The following is a 22,932-nucleotide window of genomic DNA, read 5'->3' on the forward strand; positions in this document are numbered from 1 at the left end:
GCAAATCAATTCCATAACATGAGAAGTTACTATGAATCAAAACATAAATACACAAACACAATATACAATCCAAATAGATGTACAGCATTCAGGTATGATGCATAGGGGCATGTTCATTCACACACACAGTAGCTTCAGATCTGTTTGATCTGGTTGTTCCCATGTAGGTTTCTAAAAATGAGAAAAAAATGATTTGGGTTATCAAGACTACTATGGCCATATTAGATACTGGAACATGTAAGCATCAGTGTGTGACCATGTGAACAAAAGATTTCAGGGAGTGTCTATTTTTTGAAAAGTTTCTGTGTATCAAGGCAGTTGTAAAAGATTTAGAGAATCAAGACCACTTTTAGGCTTAGGGGATCAGGTTCTAATTATCTAAAAATATTGACTGATAACAGAAAGTGTTCCAAATGTGGCTATTCTGATCCATTGTTTTAAAAAAAGTATTTTCAGAAAAAGTATAAAAGTTTTTGTGAATTTATTATGCAAGCTAGCTTCCAGTCTTCACTTCCCCAATGCTTTATAGTTTTGGCTTCTTCACATAGTTACTTTTCTAATTTCAAGATTTACCATTTTACCTTCAAAATTGACCAATTGTAAATTGTGAAAAGTAATAAACAAATGCAGAAATAAAAACAGAACTTTGAAATTAGTTGAGGTCAATGCAATTTTACTCTTTGGAATCAGTTTAGCTAAAGAAATCTGGCACTCTTATTGAATGAAAACAGGAGATGGGAGATGTCTACCATTTGACTTTGAGAGGATAAGCAAGATTTACTTGTGATGCACAGATTTGGGGTGGATTCCAATCATTGCCCTAGCACATGTCAATTCAAGCATAAAAGATTAAACAAAATGTCAAATCCAAAAACCACAGAGGAAAGAGTTCAGTTCCCAAGGGAATAGAAATAGCTTAACAATGTGAAACTTTATCTAGAATATATCAGCATTAAATTAGTACTGCTGAAACAATACATTGAGGATTTACAGTAACACCTGGAAGTTCCTTCTAATGTACATGTAAATAGAATCATGGAAGCTTTTTTATATTATTATTATTATTATATTATTTTTATAATTAATTATTATATTATTTTTTATATTACCTAACTGTTTTATGGCCTTATAGATTTCATGAACCAAATGAAAACTGAAATCTCCATTCCACATTCCATCCTTTTGTTTCTAGATAAAATCTATTCTTGTTTTCAAGGTAGAGTTTTAAGTGTCCATATTTCTTATGCCTCATTCAAGGAAATCATGTCCCAATTTTGGATGTTATCTCTTTTTATCTTGTACGTGAAACTCCAGCAGATTTAATATCGGCATTCATCACCTGTGAAACCCTTCACATGTCTTCAATCAATTTGGAATTCTCAACGTTTTCTGTGCCAATAAAATCAGGTGTGGAATTGGTAGATGTAATGCAGACCTGCTTCTTCCTTGACACACTGGACTTCTGGTCGCCATTCTGATTGGGTTTAGAAGATGGGGAAGGAGACGTTTCTTGGCCTGAGTCTCTAACAGTAGAGATGTAGAAGAGACAGCGAGATCACAAGGAGACTGGCTGTTGACTGCAGGGCACTGCCACCTGCCTTGGGTGTAGCATGAGTTGAATTGGGGGCAGCAGAGGTACTCTGTGAGGCGTTACTTGAAAGTGTCACAACAGCTGTTTGGTTTGAATAAATCTGCGTGGGTAGGAGCAGTGCCAGAAGCAGCAGCCCAAGCCCCAGCCCAGCCACCATGGCTCTGCCCATGTCCACTCCATTGGTGCGCGGCGCATCTCGGAGGATGCTAGATGCGTGGAGATGGGACAGCTCTGGGAGGGCGCAGGCAAGGTGGGCCTTACTACCATTTTTGTTTGTTCGGTTGGTTGGTTGGTTGCATCCATTCTTACTGGGGTGAAATGATGTCTCCCTATAGTTTTGATTTGCATATCCCTGATGATTAGTGTTCTGAGCATTTTTTCATATCCTTGGTTATTGTACACTTCTTTTGATAGCTGTCTATTCTGATCATTTATTTGCCCATTTTAAAATTGGATTATTTGGGGTATTTTGCCGTCATTTTAGTTCTTTACGTTTTCTGGATATTAACCCCTACTCAGATAGCTTGCAAATATTTTCTTTCATTCTTTACTCTATTGTTTGATTCCTTTGCTGTGCAGAGGCTTCTTAGTTTTATGTGATTCTATTGTGGCAGAATTTTACAATTACAAACAAATCAGTGACTGTCATTGCTCCTACATTTACATGTCTGTGAATAAATCTAACAGTGAGATTGTTGTCATTAGGACGTATGTTTAAAATTTTGATAGTCATTGATAAATTGCCCCAAGTTGGCAACAGTAATAAACTAGATACCTCATATTTGTAACCTCACTCATACCTGACAGGGTTTACTGTGCAATTTTAGCAAAAACAAACCCTTATTGTTAGAGCAGTCTTTCTGCTTAAGAGTTTCTTTACAGATCTGTTGCTGGCCTCTTGTTCTTTATGTATCTCTGTGCAATGTGTTCGGCGTCCTTCTTTTCATTGCTGTTTTTTATTATTTTCCTAGTCCTGTCTCGCTCCTCCTGGACTGGTTGACTGTCCTAGAGCTTCTCTTTCTTTCAGTTGCCCAAACACTTCACAGGAGGATGCAAACGCAGTTATCAGATGCCAGGTTGACTAGATCTCTGCTGCGTCATGTAGACAATCATAGGACTAAGGCAGTTCTGGAGTCCCCAGTACCTCGGCAGCTTTATCCTACCTTTTGGCTTCTATCAAGAAGAGCCCTTCAGAACCAGTCTAGCAAAAGCCAGGTGGCATCTGTGAGGAATGTTGGACAAGAGTGGGAGGTTGGGTCAGTGATCTCTTAGGTGACTTTTGCTACTGAGTTAATAATTGTCACATTATTAAACAGCCCTTGGCCCCATGAAGCCCACCTTCTGTGAATTCAAGTCTCAGAGTAGACAATAGGGCACAACCAGACACATTACAGGACAAACTGCCAAGTGTATTCCTGTTACAGCTCACTGGGACGGAGCGCGCCTCTGAGAAAAACAAGCCTAACAGCATTTGTATTCTGAACAGGCGTCTGTCTATGTTTGTGACCTTTCTGTTGTGATGTGTGTGAGCTGCTGTCTGGAATTGGAAAGAAGGAGGAAATGTGTCACCTCTGGCCCTTTTCCTGAAGTGTTTAATGCCTCTGAGGCACTTCAAAAAGCAACAGAGCGGAGAGGATGAGTGATTAGAAGCACATTTGGGATACATTTTTAGATCTAATTAGAATTGTGCTTTTCTTTCTTTCTTCTTTGCTTTTGCCCTGTGGTTAGTATACACCATATGAACATTTGTTGAGTGCTGTGTTAGCGATGTGTAATGGTTAATAATAAGTTTTGGTTATATATTTCTAACAACAGTTGCTTGTCCAGTGATCTTTGATGATAAGGAACACCATGTGCTGGACATATATTCCCATATAGACAAAGGCAACTTGCTATGGTAGGCAGTAAGGATCAGGAGTACCAGGATTTTATTCCCTGTTTTGGAAACAGTAGTGGCTGTGCACTTGAGGTTAATCCCTCTAAGAGGTGAGACTCCTTCCCCCTTGCCCTCATCAACACACGTGCATGCACACACACACATACAAATCCACACACACACACACACACACACACACACACTACAGTGCCACATTTGAAGTCACTGGAAATGAACTCTTGGCAACTCTTGGGAGCTTTACAAATATATCATGTCATATCATGCCTTTCTGACTTAATAAATAGAAGTCATCGACTACATGTCACATAGTATGTGTGCCACCATCTATCAGCAAGAAAGAGTGGGAAATGTCATCTGTGCCTAAGTTGCCACGTACCTATTGCTAAGTGGGTAAAGGGGGGCCTGGATGCTGGGGAACATTTGGCCATCTCTGATATGGATAGATAGTTGCTGAAGTAGGACAAAGGGTTGACATTAGATATACTAAGCTAGAAGAGTTTCTGGAGAAAGGGTTTTAAAGAAAAGCGCAGGATATGAATTGGTGAAAATTTCTGTGAGAAGCACAGAAGCAACAATTTTGGGGAGAAAGTCAACTTAAGGAATTGACCGTAGTTGAATGTACAAAGTGAAGTATCTTTAAAGAGGAAGCAGGGGATGGTTCTGACAGAGAAAAATTCATTAAATTCTAGGTTGACTATTTTTCATGTGCTTTTAGGTCACACCAAAGGATTTGAGTCCCAGATTCCTGGTTTGTAATTTAAACAATTTGCTTAACCTTTCAAAGCCTCCATATTTTCAGATCTAATATAAGGGATAATAATATTGCCTCTTAGTGTTATGAAATTATATGCAACATTGTATGCAAAGTACTCACAAAGAGCCTGAGTACTTAATGTTAGTAGTTATTACTACTATTACTATTGAATTAGAGGAGAAAAGAATTTCTCCAGCATTGGCTACTCTTGAAGTAATCATACCAAAGAGGTGATGTAGATAATAAAAGTCAATTGTGGTGTTTGCTTTAGAAGTGAAAGATGAGTGACTAAATCTGGAAAATATGCCAAAGTAAGGTACAGATAAGACTCATTTTTTATTTTCTTCATTAAAATGAGAAGGTCACAGTGAGAAAGTAAAATGAGAAGTTGAATGTGGTTGAAATAAAAATATCTTTTAAACATATTGGGTTGTTTGATTATTAAAACAATACTATTATTTGTAGAAAACTTTATCTTTTGTTTTATTTTCACTTATTTATTTATTTTTGGTGTTGGGGATTAAATACAGGGCCTCGAGTATGTGCTTTACCATATGAGCTATACCCCCCAACTGTGTGTGTGTGTGTGTGTGTGTGTGTGTGTGTGTGTGTGTGGTGTATGTGTGTTACTGTACTTGAACCCAGGACCTTGTACCTTCTCAGAAAATTTTAAACAAAATAATACATATTGTGTGTTTTTTTAAGTTTCTTCTCTCTCTCTATATATGCATATATAGATAGAAGAAAATGAAAATCTGCTACTCAAAGAAACATTGTTATTTTATATTTTACCTTCTTTTTATATGTATGAACACGTTCACATTGAAATTAAAATTTCTTAAATAATTTTTCTGGAAAAACAAGTTTTGGATTGATTGAGCTTCTATTTAATGGACCCAAAAAAGCAAAACTTGGAGTGAAATTGTGTGTATGTGTGTGTGTGTGTGTGTGTGTGTGTGTGTGTGTATGCATGTATCTGTGTTATGGCATTCTTCTGCTCCCTGTTTATTCCCAATTGAGAATCACTGTGTGACGAGAAGCCAGTGGTGTTTGAGTTTACTGATAGTCCTTTTCACAGGAAAAGTTCTCATCTCTACATATACAAGACATTTTTGCCATGCATAGAATTTCAGAGGGTCCACAGATTCTTTGAAGTTCATTTGTGGCTCTTCAGGGACACGCAGACGCCCTCCACTATACCATGCTCAAGCTATTGATATGTGTCTTCTTTTCTGAGCAACAGGCAGATGGATCATGTTTAAAAGTAGAGTTCTTGGCATTCTTATTTTGTTTTTCTTTTCTGTACAATGATAGAATAAGCAACAGTAGAAGAAACAACCAACTAAGTGCAAACTCATAAATCAACACCAAAATGACTGTACAGATAGATGCTGTTTGATTTTGACAACCTAGCAATAATCTTGGAAAAATTCTTTGGAGAGATCTTAAAGAGGAAGATTGGATTTTGTGGACTCAAAGAATGTGTCATGATTTGGCTTAATCTAAGCCATTTTTATTTCTCTCTTCTTGTGTTTGGGTCTATTATCTGTCTCTGGAATTTATACAGTGAGACTGCTGGGAAGACCTTATGTCTAATTATTTGCAGTGCTATGTGAAGTGTACTACAGACAATCAATAAACAATCAATAGTAATTGTAGCCTGCCTCAGAGATGGGAGTTGGAAGCTTCAACTGGCTTAGGTGCATGGTATTTTTCATTAATTTTCTTTTTCTAGTTTTTCCTATAATTTAAAGCCTAAATAGAAAGCTTTCTGTGCTTATGAGAACAAGTAGGCACTGTTTGTAAAAGAGGGACTATGTAATCCCAGGTGTTTTATCTCTGTTAATGAGAGAGATGTCTTTTTGCTTCAGATTGGATGAGCAGAGAAGAGGACACGGAAATTTGCATGGTTAAATGACTATGAGCCCTTGCTTCTGAAAGAAATATTCCCCTGATGTCAATTACTTTTATCCAGACATCTGGATGTTTATCATAAGTGTGTACAGATGTCAACTTGTTCTGTATCATAGCTGGAAATGTGGTGATAACTTGACTTTGATTTGAGTAAATATAAAACATCTAACATTTAAAGTCAGAAGTTCACTTTAGGAAAGGGTTTAGACTGACATTTATTAAAAAGAGGAGGGCCTTAGAAAAAACTGGAACCATCCATAAAGATACAGACCCTCCGATAGAGTCAACAAAGTCCTAGTGATACTATCTCTAACGAATAGCAATTTGAAAATGATATTTCTCCACTGCTTGAACTTACAGAAGCTGGTGCTGAAGATATTGACATTCTTCCCAATGGCCTGGCTTTCTTTAGTGTGGTGAGTACCATCTTCTTTTCCCACACGCAGTAGAGGAGAGACAAGGGTGTGTTGTGTTCAGGCCCATGGAGCAACTGGCTTTAAAAATGCCTCACTCTTGCCAGGCATGATGGCAAACACCTGCAATCCCAGCAGCTCAGGATGCTGAGCAAGAGAATTGCGAGTTCAAAGACAGCCTCAGCAATGGCAAGGTGCTAAGCAACTCTTGAGACAGTCTCTAAATACAATCCCAGGTACCCCCCCCCCCCGCCCTGTCCTGCACCAAAAAAAAAAAAGCCTCACTCTCCAAAATATGTTCTGGAAAGAAAATATCGATCACACTGGATCTTGGAAAACTTCTGAACATATTATTGTCTGAACATATTGTTCATTTTCCCCATTTTGTCACACTAGAATATTCCAATGCAGCGTGTGTTTTAAAGTGTTACTAAGAAGGATATTTGTGGCATCATTAGGATGTTAGAGTCTACCATTATACTATCTTAAACACAGGATCTATCCTTCTTTCCATTACACATTCTGTTTTAAGCATTTTCAATTTTATATATTCATATTTGTTATTTATTTCAAGCCATATACCAAATTTCCCAAAACAAGGCCAATACATTTTCTTTCTTTATTTCCCTGAATAGCCTATCCTAAGAGGAAAACCATTGACTGAGTTTATTTATACCCCTCATTTTTGCCTTAATTCTTGTAAGCTGAAAAATAATATCCCTTTTGAGCATACCATAGAAAGGCTTTAAAACTGATTATCCTGCATGATACTGGCCTGCTTCATTATCCATTCTAATTGGAAATCCAGATAAGTAGGCAGATGAGGGCTTCTGACCCCACTTCTCAGGTTTAGGCTGAGATAAGAGACTTTCATTGGTCCAGTTTTTCTTGAGGAAGAAGTATCTGACTCTTCAGACTGATTTAATTATTTTGTTCCCCCTTAACATTTATTATTTTCAGGCTCTGAGACTCAGGAGGCATGTGAAAACTTGGACAGAGTTTAGAAGAGAGATGCAACACTAATAAAATAGTTGTCAGACTTGTGGGAAAGGTGAGGAACTCAGCTTGGAAGAGAATAAGGGTTAGAACACTTCTCAGGTTCCTGATGATTTTATGTGAAGGACTGAGCGGCTCATTCGTGCCCCTGAGGGAAAAGGAAATACCATGGACATTGGCAGAAACTCCCAAAATATATATTGAGTTTTAAAAGAAAAGTTTTATTTAATTGCCTACACAGAATGAATCAAGTAATGTTTGTAGGAGGGCTCTGGGTTTGTTTAGAAGCACGTGTCTAGAGGCTTAGGAAAAAAAAAAAACCGCTGGAACCACTAGTCAAAATTATTCATAACTTGAGGTGCAAAATTTATTCTCCAATAAAGTAGAAAGTAGAATAAAGTAGAAGTTGGGGTGTTTTTTTCTTTGTTTGCTTATGCAAGGATGTGTTCTTCAGAACTTACCTCATCAGGATTTTCACCCCCAAAGGGATAAAACTTAAGGAGAAAGAGAGATCTCCAAGTGCATAAATTCATAGCCAGTTGGACTGAAGGGCCCATTATAGCCACAATGATCTTATAGCCATCATCAACAGAAATTTTTTCTTCTTTTTCTCTATTAACTGTCCTTAGTTATATGACTTTTTTCCCCCCAAATTTACAACATTCCCTCATCACGTTTTTCATTTACTCAGCAATGTCGCTCACACTTCTCAAAATGTGCCCTTCTAAGTGAATTGCTCACACATAGTAAGAGTGATTTGCTTCTCTTCCTAATATTTTAGTTCATCCAACCCATTCAGTTGTGCAGGTGTGGGTTTGAGGGTCACCTCAAAACTAGCATCACACTTGATAAGGAATTGAACAGCACAGAATAGAATAAAAGATTCAAACAAGGTGAATGTACCTGAACACTACTGAACTGTACACTTCAAAATAGTGAAAATGTTGAGTTTCATGTTACTTCTGTTTTATCAGAAATAATGATAACTTTTTAGAAAAAATATTTAAATAACCAGGAAGAGTTATCACCATCTGGTAGTGCTTCCTGTGCATGTAAACTTCACTATTGTTTTGGGAACATTACTAAAGAATGGAGATTATTAACAGCTGAAGTGTCACTGCCATGTAGCAATAGCATAATTCCAATTTATTTTACTTACTGTGCCTGCCAGCCTTGAAGGTATGCAATTATAAATAGATTTTTTAAAACTAAAAGGATTTCTTGGGCTGGGGTTGTAACTCAGTGGTAGAGTGCTTACCTAGCGTGTGTAAGGCACTGGGTTCAATCCTTGGCACCACATATAAATAAATTAAAAAAAGATATTGTGTCCATATATAACTAAAAAAAAAACTAAAAGAATTTCTTATTATGTACAGTTTTATGGATGAAGTGATTTTTTATTATATGTTAAATTTGCATAAAATAAAACTGCATTGTATTAGTAAACTAAGAGTGCATTCAAATAAAATTTATTATCACCAATGAGGTTTTACCTTAAGAATGTAAGAACCAGTATTTTATAAATAGATAACTTAAGGAACTGATTAAAAAACAAAAAAAGACCTAGAGTGCCAAAAGAAACATTAAATAAAATTCAATACCCATTCCTGATTAAAAGCTCCAAGCAAACTAGAAATAGGAGAAAAATTCCCAGAAACCTGCAGCAAACATCATTTTTAACAATGAAGTATTCCATTAATGTTCAGAACAGGATGAAAATGCACAATACCACTACAGCCATTAGTAATCTATTAAGAGTTCTTAATAACCTAAAAGAAAAAAAGAAATGTGAGATAGGATAAAAGAGACAGGAGTGTCATTATTTCCAGATAATACAGTTCCTTGTTTTTTAGACACTCCAAGAGATTCAACTAACAGACCACTAGAACTCAGAGGAGAGTTCAGTGAAATGTTTGGATTCAAATAAACATATCAAATGCCATGGCTTCCCACACAATAGAAGAAAACAAGACGCAATGAAAGAAGTTCCATTCAGAACAGAAATTTAATCTCCCCTATAAATGTCATGCATATATGCAATATATGTATAAAGACGTAATTTTAAAAGTGGTATATTGGCACAGGAGTAGGCATGAGATAAGGTAATGAACAAAATAGAGTCCCCTAACAGACCAGTAAGTAAATGGGGATCCAGGACATGATAAAAGTGATGTTTCCAGTAAGTGGGAAGAGAATGGAATATTTGCCAGGCACTGTTCCAGGCAATGGAATCCAGCAGGGAATAAACACGACAAAGTCCTAGCTTGTGTTCAGTGGGGCTTTATGAGTATGGATTGGACAGTGACAGTGCTCAAGCAAAAGATCAGTTAAGGTGGAGATGGAGAGTGACATCCACAGTGAGGGTAGAAATAACATTTTGGAGAGGGTACAGATAAGGTCTCTCTGATAAGTGACATTTCTCAGAGATCGGTTGGAAGGGAAGGCGTGAATCTTGCAGATTTAGTCAGAAGAGAATTTCAGGCAGAAAGGAGAAAAGCCCTTGAGCCCTGAGGGAGGTCAGTAGTCACCTAAGTCTGTTTCTATCTTAACTGTACTAAGTACTGAATAGTATTTATGTAGGTATAAATATGCATGTATGTCAAATGGCAATAAGGGCAATGGAGAATAGTAAAACAGGAGAAGGAGGACAGGATGTGCCAGGTCAGGTAGGTATTTTGGTTGGGGACAGCCTTACTGAAAAGGTGAGATTTGGTATAGACAAGGAAATCGAAGGAGCCCTGTATCTTGGGGTAGAGTCCCAAACATTCTTGGGCAGACTGAACAGTGAATAAAAGCCTGAGATGAGAATAAACTTTCTTGCTGAAGAGCATTAAGGAAGGTGGGAACAAGTCATAGGAGATGCAGGAGAGAGATGAGTGTTTGGGGTGGGGAGGGTGAGGTGAGCTAATCATTTGGCAACTTTTGGGTGTCCTAAGAATTTTTGCTTATGATCAGATGGAGATGGGAAGTCATACAGAATTTCGATAACAAGTATGACATAATCTGACACAACTAAATGCTGAGGTGAGAATAGACAGCAGGGAATTAAGGGCAGTAGCAGAAAGGCCAATTAGGAAGTGATTGCCATAACATGGTGGTGATGTGGACCAGGGAAGCCATGGAGGAGGTAGTGAGACTGTTCACATCCTTGGGAAGGGATACATTTTCAAGGCAAAGTCGACAGAATTTGCTGAGGTATTAGACCTGAGGTGTGAGACAAGGAAGGGAATCATGACTGACTCTGTCGACCAAGACTTCTGCCTTTGTGGAGGCAGAATGCTGGCCAGGGGCTTGAGGGTTTGCACAGTTAATATGCAGACTTTCAGCTCTACCTGGAATCTCTCTCTCTCCAACAACCTTCTGGTACCCCTTGAAGGGAATAAATCCCTAATGTTCCATCTCAACTCAACAAAATCATTGTTCAGCTTTCCAGCTATCTTTTTTTTTTTTTATTTTTTTCTCCAATCTTGTCTCTCTGGCCTTATGCTGCCACCTTTTGTGTTTGTGGCTTTATGCCACCATTGTTAACCAAAAGTCTTTATCATTCATGTGCAGTTCCTACTTTAGTCCGTAAAGTTACTTAAGCCTTTGTACTTAACTTTTTTCACTGTTTTGGAAAGGGTCTGAAATGTCCAGGACTCCACAGCTTTGCACCAGATAAGCCTGGAGGAATACTAATGATGGATCTAAAAGAAGGAAAACCTAGGGCACTGGAATTAAGAATCAGCCGAGGTTTTGACTTGGCTTCCTTTAATCCACATGGCATTAGCACCTTCATAGATGACGGTAAGAGCTGATGACCTACCAGCGTTGAGAAACATGGGGTGGCCCACAGATGACTGTGGAAAATAGATTTGGATCATACAGATGGGAAAGAAACCATTATCTCATGAATTATTCCTGCATCTTCATATAAGCAACTTGTTCACTCTCCTCTTCAGCTGGCAGTAAATTATGCTACATTTTGAAATTCTAACAGTTAACACCTGAAAAAATGTTTAGATTTCATAACCTTTTCATATACCTATGATCATTGTATTAAAAGAGATATATTTCTGAATTAAACTATGAACAGATTATGCATGAATTCTGCATATGGAGTAGGAAACACTCTTTCTTAAAGGTCAGAGAACCAATAATCAGAAATAACACCAGACAGTGATGGGAAAGACCAGGAAGAAGAATGATCCGTTAGGTCGTCTAACAGCTGTACATTCAACCTTTCCTTGCCCATGGTATTTAAATGTCAGTGTCTGCCCAGAGGTCCTATGGTTACGTCTTGCAAATTAACTCTGTTCTTTTGATTCTTTAGATGACACAGTTTATCTCTTTGTTGTAAATCACCCGGAATTCAAGAATACAGTAGAAATTTTTAAATTCCAGGAAGAAGAAAATTCTCTGTTACACCTAAAAACAATCAAACATGAGCTTCTTCCAAGGTATTGTTTCCTTCTTTTGTTCATTCTCTAGTTTATCTCTAGCATTTGCAAACATTCCCCATGGTGGGTGGTCTTCTTACCTTTTATAAGAGCTAATACATATATATGAGCTTATAGATAAAATGTAATATATATTATGTATAATACAGGAGTTTATATGTATGTGTTTATATGTGTATGCATATTTATACAGGTTGAGCATTTCTAACTAAAAAATCTGAAATCCAAAATGTTCCATAATCTGAAACTTTTTGAGCCCTATTTTGATGCTACAAGTTAAAAGTACCACAACATGAAACTTGGATATGAATTGTGTGTATTATCTCAATATGAAACTTTGTTCCATGTACAAATTTTTAAAATATTGTATCAAATTATCTCCTAGCTAAATGTGTAATATGTATATAAAACAAAAAAAAAGAATTTCATGTTTAGACTTGGGGCCTGGCACCAAAATATACATTATACATATGCAGATATTCCAAAATTTTAAAAAATGAGAAACATTTCCGGTTCTAACCATTTTGGATAGGGACTACTCCATCTGTGTACACACACACATACACACACACATGCACACGCACATACACACACATGCGCAAGCATATGTGGGCGGGGGTGTCTGGGTATAGTTTCCTTATAGATCATGGAGAACATGGTATATGAAGGTGGAGGGCCCTCTTCATAATAATCAGTGTTCTGGAGCATTTCCTTGAGAAATGACAAAAGGCTAGGCTACAGGGCTATACTCTTCAGGCACATTTTGATAATAAAGATACATCCTACCATTTTTCATGCTGTTGCCCTCTTCTTAGGTGACTCAGCACCCAAATGCCTGTCCTGCCAAGGAAGAATAGCCTGTTTTATATGGGGCTTTTATGCTTTGTATGGGACTTTTCTACAAAGTGATCTCACATGGTTAGTTGGCGACTGTGGGCTAATGACTTCATAGAATTGGAGGCATTCAAGTTGGAAGTGGGTCACTACCACCTCAAGAACATAATGCTGGCAGATAAGGTGGCTAAAACCTCCTAGCTCAGCTTGCAGTTGCCTACTGCTTTTAGTTTAAATTTGATGGATATTTTTAATTTCTACTTCCTTATCTAGGGCGTAAGCATGTAACTTCTAATCATTTTTTTCCCCAAAATGCACTTTATAATAAATAGGAGCATACATACTATTCAGGCAGCCTCTGTATTATAGAGCTCTTTCAGAGAGAAGGGGACCAACCTTCCCTGTAGCTCTGTATTTTTCATTTGACAAAGAAGAAAAGCAGCTCTTTCAGAAATTTTTGCATAGGATAATTGGAATTTAAATTTAATAACACCTTTGCCTAACTGGTTTTTAAAATGTAATTGTTTTTAGCATATCAATCTCTCACCTGAAGCATTGTACTATGGCAATTTCATCATCCATCTCTCTGCAAGTGTTTATTGAGTGCCTGTTCATTCTCAGCATGTCGACTTTGTGAGGCAGGTAGAAATTGAACAGTCAACCTTAGTTTGACTAATAACTAAGCATGGGACATCAGGAAAAATCCAGCAACTGAGTAAATGGGGGCTAGGTAAATGTTACTGACGGCCTAACCAGCTCACCAGTCAATCAGACCCTCTCCAACTCTGCATTCTGGACAGTTCTGTCTTTACATGTAATTATTAAACCCTACATTGCTTACATCAAACACACCATGATGGTACCAAGTTCTTTTTTTTTTAATAATGATCCTGCCATAATTGCTAAATGATCTGTCTTCAAGTTACCTGCTACTGTACAAAACTGCTGCTAATATTACAGTATATTATATGTGACTATAGCCACTGAATTTAGTTTATGTTTTCCTGGAGAATCTCTTATCAAAAATTTAAAACACATGTTGTATAAACCTTATGGGTATTTAATCTTTAATATGGATACCAACAAGTTATTTGTTTTCTTTCGCATGTTATTTTTCTCTTTCAGTGTAAATGATATCATAGCTATCGGACCAAGACATTTCTATGCCACCAATGACCACTACTTCTCTGATCCTTTCTTGAAGTATTTGGAAACATATGTGAACTTACACTGGGCAAATGTTGTTTACTACAGTCCAAATGAAGTTAAAGTGGTAGCAGAAGGATTTGATTCAGCAAATGGGATCAATATTTCACCTGATAAAAAGTATGGCCCCTTACAGAATATCTTCATTTTTCCTAAGTCATGAGACTGGTCAAAATCTTTGGTTTGCATTTTTTTTTTTTTTTTCAGTTTGAAAATAACTTCCTTGATATTTTTATATAATCTCATGTGCATAATATATGACATTGATATATAATGCATAATTATATGTATTTATGAATAATATGTTAGGTATTTACATACAATATATAACCTTTGGTATATACCATTGTCAAATTTAATTTTATAGCCAGGCGTGGTAGTATACGCCTGTAATCCCAGCAGCTCTAGAGGCTAAGGCAAGAGGGTCACAAGTTCAAGGCCAGTCTCAGCAATTTAGCAAGGCCCTAAGCAACTGGTGAGACCTTGTCTCAAAATAAAAAGTAAAAAGGATCGGAATGTGGCTCAGTGGTTAAATGCCCCTGGGTTCAATCTCTGGTACCAAAATAATAATAATAGTAACAATAAATTTTGTAAATGTAAATTTTAATAAAATGAGATCTTATTATATCTGCATATTAAAGTATCAGATGTTTCCTTTTAGACAAATATATCATTCTTTTATTAGATATTATGCCATTATAAGGATGATCCTAAATTAATTCAAACAATTCTCTGTTGATGAATATGTCAATTACTATTATGCATAAAATAATCTGTACTTCTCATTTACCACTGAAACTTATCCAGATATTTTTAATGGAAAAACTCCCTAAGAGAGCATTAGAACATAATGGTTAAACTTGCAGATTTTGGACTCATACAGACCTGTGTTCAAATCCTAGTTAAATGAAATTATGAGGTCCACCTCTTTATACATTTGTACAAGTATTTCTGTAGACTGAGCCCCTAGAAATAGCACTAGTTGCTCAGTGTGGACCCTTGAAACATTAACTGTAAAATATATTGCTGAATTATCTTCCAGAAATTCTCTATTTTTCTGTGCACAACCACAGTCTACAAGAAAGGACATTAAATTCTTTGCCAGCTTTCTCTCCTACTGCCTTAACACGCTGAACAATTTAAACTACCACAAATATAACAGGAAATAAATCTGGCATTCCTTGACAACAAATGTCCTCATTTTTGCCATATAATTTCTCTTTCTTTCTTGTTATTTACAGAAAATGAATGTGAAATCATTTAATTTGAATTGTCTCTAACTGACCTGATTTACCCTCTCCAGCAAATCCGTTTTTCTCCCCTACTCTCATATTTCTGTTATGACAGTCAAACTTTCCAGCTACTCAAGCTAAACAGTAATAATAATGAAGAAGAAGGAGGAGGAGGAGGAGGAAAATTCAGCTCTGACTCCTTCTTCACCCACTCACCCTCCTTTCCCATTGATGCTTGCCTGGTTTCAGTTTTTCATCTTTGGCTAGTAAGATGTTGTTCCAAACAGTTTTCAGCCTCCTTCCATCTTTTGCACTCTTGCCTATTTTGTCTTTCTGTGGTTCATTACCCATTAAGGGCTCCCACAGTGGGTGCTCTGTCTTCCTCTCTGATTCCTTACATGGAGCACAGCACCATGTGCAAAGCAAATGTTCAGTAATTGTTGAACTGAGCACACCATTTGTTATTATGCCACTTGGTTGGTCTAAAACTCCAGTGGAGTCCAAGTATTCATCAAATCGAGGCAGGGAAGAGTTGGATTTTCTTTTAAAGACAAGCTCCACCCTTCCTTTTCTGTTATTTTCATACTTTCCATGTTTTAGACAACAAACTCATTGACAAACATTCCTTCCTCACTTTTACCCTGTTTTTTGGCTCACGTGTTTTCTTTTGGTGGAAGGTGATTCAGCCTTGTATTCTCAGATTTAATCTCTGCTTCTGTGTCCTTCATGCAGGTGCCCCATCCTTTGTGAGTCTTTTTGCATTCTCAGGGGTTAGAGATTTCTTCAGTTGCTAGGCCTGAACTATTTCTCGTGATACCAATCATACTGACTTAGGTGTTGCATATGTAAAAACCAATCTGATCCTCCCAAACACTGGGAAGAAAGGCTGTGTCTGCTTCATGTTTTTATCTGCCACCGCAGAGTTCAAGTGATGATTGCTCATTGCAAGAGTGGCCACGGAACAACCAGTTCAGGCAATAAAATTATCTTGAGTAGTCCATTAATTCACACTCCATGGGTATACAGGGATTGTTCTGAATTGATACTTATCTCTTACTCTTAAAATTCTCTATGCACTAAGATTTTATTGAATATTAATAAATCGTAGTAAGTAGTATTAATAAAATATATTCTATACCATATATTTCTGTATGTGATAGTTAGAAATGTTAAATTACACTGTGGAATGTAGAAGCTTTTCTTATGAAACCAAACATCTGTTTTATTGTCATTTCAGTGGGAAATATCATGGGCTTTATAGTCAAATTGATGTCCTATGTTATTTTTCCTTACAAACCTTTTGAAAAATAATTTAATAATTCCATGATTGTTGTAGCACCATTGAATTGATTTTGAAAGCTTTACTTTTTAAATAAAAATTGACCTTTATCAAGTATTCCTTGAGGGCCCATCATTGATTAACTCCTTGGAAGGTTATTAAGACTTATTCTCTTATACTATATTAATGCAGCTATTTGTTGGCAGGAAGCTCTAACCAGTATGTCCTTTCCACTAAGGTATCTCTATGTTGCTGACATATTGGCACATGAAATTCATGTTTTGGAAAAGCACCCTAATATGAATTTAACTCAGATAAAGGTAAATATTTATTTTTATCTATAAAATAGGTATTCATCTATTATACCAGTACCACACTTAGAACAAGTGGATGCTAGTGTAACAGTTTTGTGTTTTTAGAAATTACCTCCTTATGAGAGAGATCTCATGTTCCCAGTGATCACAAGGACTGACTCTGATTACATGCAGCAGCTGGTTGAGAGTGATGTTTGCATCAGATTTAGAGCTCATTCTATGAAGTATTGATGGCATTTGATGAATTCCAATAAGAATTTTCACAATTGAAAAGACTAATAGATGAATTCTCAAATGAAGATTTATGCATGGTGTCAGTTCTTTCAATAATAAATGAAGGTAGAAATTGGGTTCTACACCATTATTATTTTCTTCCTGCTGTACAACACATATTTTAGGTTGATTAAGAATTTCCTCTCTTGCTTTGATGGAGTTTCTTGAGCTAACTGATCATTGTGCATCTTTTAAGGGAAAAGGAGTTCATTTTTTTGAGAGATTGAGCATTGCCCTCTCTTAATTTCAGAAAAGATAAAAAGTGGCTCCAAAACAGTTCATTAAATTTATTTTAAGCAATATTGGTGTTTCAGGGAAGATGTGTGTAATTTCCCCACATGCATAGAGGCAGGGAAGTTTAGCTCTGAATTATCTAATTAAGTTGCTCATGTCATTTAGATACTGATATTTCTTTACTTGTTAGGTACTTCAGTTGGATACACTGGTGGATAATGTATCTATTGATCCTTCTTCCGGGGACATCTGGATAGGCTGTCATCCTAATGGCCAGAAGCTCTTTGTGTATGACCCCAACAATCCTCCCTCATCAGAGGTGTTTATAGTTTAAGTTTTTCAACCCTCATTATTCAAGTCCTTTTGAACTATTACTCCAGTGAACTGTCACAGGGATGATTTCTTAGTTCTCTTAAACCAATAATACGATAAACTTGTGTGGTGATTTGTAATTGCTTTAAGCCAATAATTGGCAGAATGTTGCATTGTTCAAATGCTTCAAGAAAGGTAGTCTTTTGATGTATTAAATAATGGTAGAAATTAGTCAAAAGGCATTTTTATAAAGACATGTGCCCTTCTTGTGCAGTATACTGGAAATTTTTAAAATATCCCATTTATTGTCAGTTCACCACATGACATGATTTTTGTTCATGTTGAAGTAGTGTGATAGTAGGCACATTAGTGTGAAAGTATTTCTCCTAATCTTGAATTGCAATAATAACACTAAATCCTGTGTTGACATGGCATAACTAGATGGTTTTTAAAAGGACTTTCTTTGAAGGTTTGAGAAAGTAATTTAAACATTCAAAAGATTGGTAACTGCTGTTTTTAACAGCATATCCTCTTAATCACTGTGGAAGACAGAAATTATTGGCTGTTGAGTGACATACAAATATGGTGGCTCTATGTTAATACTTCTTATCTTCTGCATAGGTTCTCCACATCCAGAACATTCTATCCGAGAAGCCTCTGGTCACCACAGTTTATGCCAACAATGGATCTGTCCTTCAGGGAAGTTCTGTGGCTGCAGTGCATGATGGAAAGCTGCTTATAGGCACTTTGTACCACAGAGCCTTGTACTGTGAAATCTAAATCGTATATTTGGTGTGCGAGTGTGACAATTTCTCCTATTAATTTTCTATGAATTGCTAATTCAGAGGGTATTTAACCAGCAATGTTGACTCATAAATGTGTGACATATATAGTTAATTTTATTTCAGTAAGGAGAGGCCCCTTCAGTTCTTATAGCACTTTTAACCTAAAAGGAAAATGAATAGTTCTTTTAAATGCCAGCAAGAAAGAAGAAAGCTGCTTTCCCATAAATTGAAGACACTTTGCACAATAAGCCTCACCTTTGCCTTCCAACTGCAGAAAGTGAGTCCACAGAAACAGGGTGAGTGCTATTTCCTTAAAATGTAAGTGACCTCAGTTCCCACATTGTGACCACTGTGAGTGTTCAGAACTACTGAATGATAACATGTATTGAGTTTTTGTACTTAACATCTTTGTTTACTGTTAAAGACTTGGAATTATATTAAAGACTAACCGAAATCCAAGTTCTGTCGGTGTTTAATTCTCAATTCATGCTCCTGGGGGATGGGAAAGCAGGCTTCCTGCAGGATTTCCTTGGGATAGGCAAGCATGGTCATATCAGTTTCTCTTTTTTGAAAGCTGAACATCAAGGGGCCCTTTATTTGAAAAAAATAAAACAACAATCATGACAAAATCAACAAAATACTGCAATTCAAATTCTCAATTCTTAGGAACTGTCGCATACATTCTCCTCCTAAATAAATTCTCCCCCAGGTTGGAGTCAAGGGGAGGAAAAGGGTTGGAGCTGGCAGGTCATCTTACCTGCTCATGGAACAGACTGTGTTGGAAGCCAGGAGAGATGCACTCAGGTGTCCAAGAACATGTTGTCAAGCAGCGGAAGTACTGGGCTCAGGGTCAAGGTTGCCTAAATCACCTGGGGAAAGATTTTCCCACTTATTCTCCCCTCTTGAAACTGTTTCAAGTCCTGGAGAGAGAATTTCAGGTGTTTCTTTACATCATAACCTGTCAACCTACTTCTCATACTCTCTTCCCATCTTCATCATTGTCATTAAGATATTTGTGAGTTAATTACATTGTGCCCAACAATGCACTGGAAAGGTTATGTACGTTATTTCATTTAATCCTAATTGCAGCCTCGAGGGAGCAGGTATTGATATTATATCACAGTTAACATTTTGCAGATGTTCAAGGTTGCACACCTAATAAGGGGTAGATATCAATCTATTTCTGATGCCAGAGCCTGTACCCTTAATAGTTACATGGAGCTACTGCCATAGAACCAGTGAGTATTTCCTATTTACTCCTTTCCTAACATATATAATTGTATTTCTTTTTTTTAAAATATCATTTGAGTTCTGCTTACGAATGAATCATTTGATGTTTTCAAATGTAAATGGCAAAATATTTCTTAAATGTGACCTCTGTCCATTTGTATTGTTTTTATTTATATTTTTAAATAGTCTATTGATAAAGACTTGGATATAGTCACAATAAAATAATGACTATTTTTTTTTGCAGTTTCCATTATCCATGAGAAAAAAATGTTTAAGTCACAGATGAATAAAACAAGATTAATTGTTCACCTAGAAATCCAAAACTAAGAATTAACAAAATTGAGATTTTAAGAGAAAAATCAATATCTAAAAAACCATATTTATAAAATCTACCAGAATACACTAGGCATAAAATAAACTTGTTTTCTATTTTATTTATGGGAAATTTGGGCAAAAGTAGATTTGGCAACTGTATTAAACACATGTATTATTTATCTTTAAAATACAAAAAAAAAAAAAATTAAAATTCTGATTTCTGACCTTCATGGACCATGAAAGATTCTATTTAATCAAACTACGAGTATAATGTACATTTGTTTATGATGCTCTTTTTGTGATCATATACTGAGGTGAACAATTTGGCCATTAAGAGGTTGTCATTTAAAATAACTGAAACTGCAATTGGGATATAGTACCAACTAAGTATATATAGGTCTTATGGGAAGGGTATGTATGCATGCATTTTTGTGTATGTGTGTGTACGTGTGTGTGTTCTTTTAAATTCAAGATCCTGCTAAATAACAACAAATATCCTTTTAGTTTCTTGCAAAACCCCAGCTCTTTTATAATAATTACATGTGACTATGAACACTTAATACAGGGAGAAAAGAAAACTAAGTATAAATTACAGTGTTTTTTTTTTTTTTTCATTTTGTGCATGGATTAATCCTTCATGATAACTAACCTAATTTAGTTATCATGATTTTTATTTGCTCTAGATTTTTATTTGCTCAGTTTGAATCCTCCCTTAGAGCCACAGCCTACCCAGGCTGGTAAATGTCAATCCAGTCAAGCAAAGAATTAATGGGACCCGCCACCCCTCCACCACTGCCACCTTCATTTGGCTATTGAATACTTATCATTACTCCTCCAGCTTTGCATGAAGAGATCCTGGACGAGAGAGAAAGGGGCTGGAGATGTCAGGAGCACTCTCTTAGTCTGCTCCTTCCAATGTGTTTTAGTTTTCATTCTCTTATTACAAGTAAGTTTAAACACACTTTCAGGTACTGAAAATAGGTTGGTATTTATTTTTCAGTGAACTTTCTTGTCATTTTTCCCCTTTAAGAGATATTGACCTTTTTCTTATAAATATCGAGGAGCACTTTACACGTCAAGGGTGGAAATGTTTTTCAATTGATAACTGCAAATCATCAGTTATGTAGTTCTTTGGTCGTCATTGGGTTTTTTTTTTTTTTTTTTAATGTTTTGAGTTTTGCGTGTGTGTGTGTGTGTTTGGCAGTAGTGCTGGGGATCAAACCAGGGCCTCACGCATGCTAGACAAGTGCTCTGCCCTGAGCTGCACCCTCAGCCTGTCATTCTTGTTAGGGTTTGAAAGCACAAGGAAATGATGTTTCTGTCTAGAGTTGAACACAAATTTTAAAACTTTCAGAGCATTGAGTGTGAGAGACATTACTCAGACTAAACTCAAGGGGGAACTCAATAAAGTTTCTAGCATCCCTTGCTTCTAGTTACTAGCTTTTAGCTGACTTTAAAAATCACTAATTTTGTAGGTCATACAAATGAATAATATACTACCAGTCTCCCAGGAGCTTTGCTATAGATCAGACCCCTGATGAGTGGGTCCTGATAATGGTTGCCTAGGATACTTTTTCAGGGACTTGAAGGCCACTTTGTTGAAACCACCAGCACTTTTGTCATCAGAGCCAAAAACTCTGCCCACAGATCATGCCAAGGCCGCCATTATCTGAACATGCATTCCATGAAGAGTCAAAAGGATTGATTACACATTTGCAGACAACTGATTGTTTCACTTCTAATCAATTTTCATCCTGATTCTTGATTCCATAAGTATTCCCACCTCTTGGTGTGGATTCAAGACTCTTCCACCGGGCTGGGGAGATAGCTCAGTTGGTAGAGTGCTTGCCTGTCAAGCACAAGGCCCTGAGTTCAATCCCCAGCACCGGAAAAAAAAAAAAAAAAAAAAAAAAAAAAGACTCTTCCACTTCCATACTTAGCAGCCCTGAAAATAAACCCTTTTACAAAACAACCTGTTTCAGTGATTGGTATACTATACAGCCAGCAAAATGGGTCTTGTTAGGTAACAAGGCCATTCCCAGGTGGGTTGAAGACTAATGTAATGATAAATAAACTCATTACATAAATTTCATTTTGAGCTTGAAAGTAATGCTCATGACAGCATGACTTCAGTCACTCCACTTTGAAGAAAACTCCAAGATTTCTCCTATAGTATCAAGTGGAAGGCACAGCTTTAAATGGGCTCCTTATTTTGTCCATAGCACTTCTGCTGTATGGTCCCTACATCCATGAAGACATCCTCTCAATTCTTCAGGATTCCATACCTTCTTTCATTTCTTCTTCTTTACCACCCTTCTGCCCACATCCAACAAATTGCCAATATTGTCAGTCCCCTCACCTAAGCATTTCTCAAATTCATATAATTCTAAGGACACTGGGAAACAATCCCCATAGCTTCTTCAGTCACTACCACATATCCCACTAAGGCCGCCAATTGTCTTCAGACTCCGGGACAGGCAAGGCCTTCACCTCTCCTCAATTCATTCTCACCACTGTGGTGTGATGTTCCTAAAACTACCAATGGGTCATGTTACTTCAGTGGTTTCCCAGCGCCCCTTAGAGTATAATTCAAGTTCCTGAACTTGGCCGACAAAGTCCTGCCTACCTCTCCAGACTAAGTTCTTCCCATCTTCTTTTGGGTCCTTTATGCCCAGTGATTTCAGAGTGTGGGCCCTGGATCATCAGTGAACAGCACTGTGAACTTGTCAGAGATGTCAATTCTCAAGTCCTGCCCCAAATCTAACGAATCAGAAACTGGGTGCAGGACCCAGCAGTATGTGTGCTAGCAAGTGTGCTAGTGTCCATTAGTCCTGCTGAGGTTAGAGAACCACTGCCTTACCCACGCTGGACTGACTTGATTGCTATTCCAGTGCCAGTGCTCTCAGATTTCCCA

General features: G+C 37.0%; 2 protein-coding genes across 4 annotated transcripts in view; one reads left to right on the forward strand and one right to left on the reverse strand.

The window, feature by feature from the left end:
• LOC306668667 (serum paraoxonase/arylesterase 2) overlaps window positions 1-20,248 on the forward strand; it is a 34,898-nt gene extending 14,650 nt beyond the window's left edge. The window contains exons 3-9 of the mRNA XM_079152262.1: window positions 6,517-6,572; window positions 11,186-11,351; window positions 11,878-12,004; window positions 13,964-14,164; window positions 16,794-16,875; window positions 17,567-17,695; window positions 18,310-20,248. Of these exons, the coding sequence (XP_079008388.1) occupies window positions 6,517-6,572; window positions 11,186-11,351; window positions 11,878-12,004; window positions 13,964-14,164; window positions 16,794-16,875; window positions 17,567-17,695; window positions 18,310-18,468 (920 nt within the window). The 3' untranslated portion in view covers window positions 18,469-20,248. The remainder of the gene's footprint in view (window positions 1-6,516; window positions 6,573-11,185; window positions 11,352-11,877; window positions 12,005-13,963; window positions 14,165-16,793; window positions 16,876-17,566; window positions 17,696-18,309) is intronic.
• On the reverse strand, window positions 1,188-21,807 carry LOC306668670 (signal transducer CD24-like). Of its 3 annotated transcripts, none has more exons than XM_079152265.1 (2): window positions 19,231-19,361; window positions 1,188-2,813 (listed from the first exon to the last, which is right to left on the reverse strand). In XM_079152265.1, the coding sequence occupies exon 2, from the start codon at window positions 1,758-1,760 to the stop codon at window positions 1,524-1,526; it is 237 nt and encodes a 78-aa protein (XP_079008391.1). In that variant the 5' UTR covers window positions 1,761-2,813; window positions 19,231-19,361; the 3' UTR covers window positions 1,188-1,523. The 3 variants fall into 3 exon arrangements, 1 of the variants encoding a protein (XP_079008391.1); XR_013765932.1 differs by lacking the exon at window positions 1,188-2,813 and adding an exon at window positions 6,579-6,716 and having other exon boundaries at window positions 19,231-19,362; XR_013765933.1 differs by lacking the exon at window positions 1,188-2,813 and adding an exon at window positions 18,670-19,064 and having other exon boundaries at window positions 19,231-21,807.
• Between the last annotated feature and the right edge of the window lie 1,125 nt (window positions 21,808-22,932).

The sequence above is a fragment of the Sciurus vulgaris genome, assembly GCF_902686455.1.
Source record: "Sciurus vulgaris genome assembly, chromosome: 8".
Lineage (NCBI taxonomy): Eukaryota > Metazoa > Chordata > Mammalia > Rodentia > Sciuridae > Sciurus > Sciurus vulgaris.

Coding starts and splice junctions, on each gene's coding strand:
- LOC306668670 (XM_079152265.1), bottom strand. CDS start 1,760: ATGGGCAGAGCCATGGTGGCTGGGCTGGGGCTTGGGCTGCTGCTTCTG.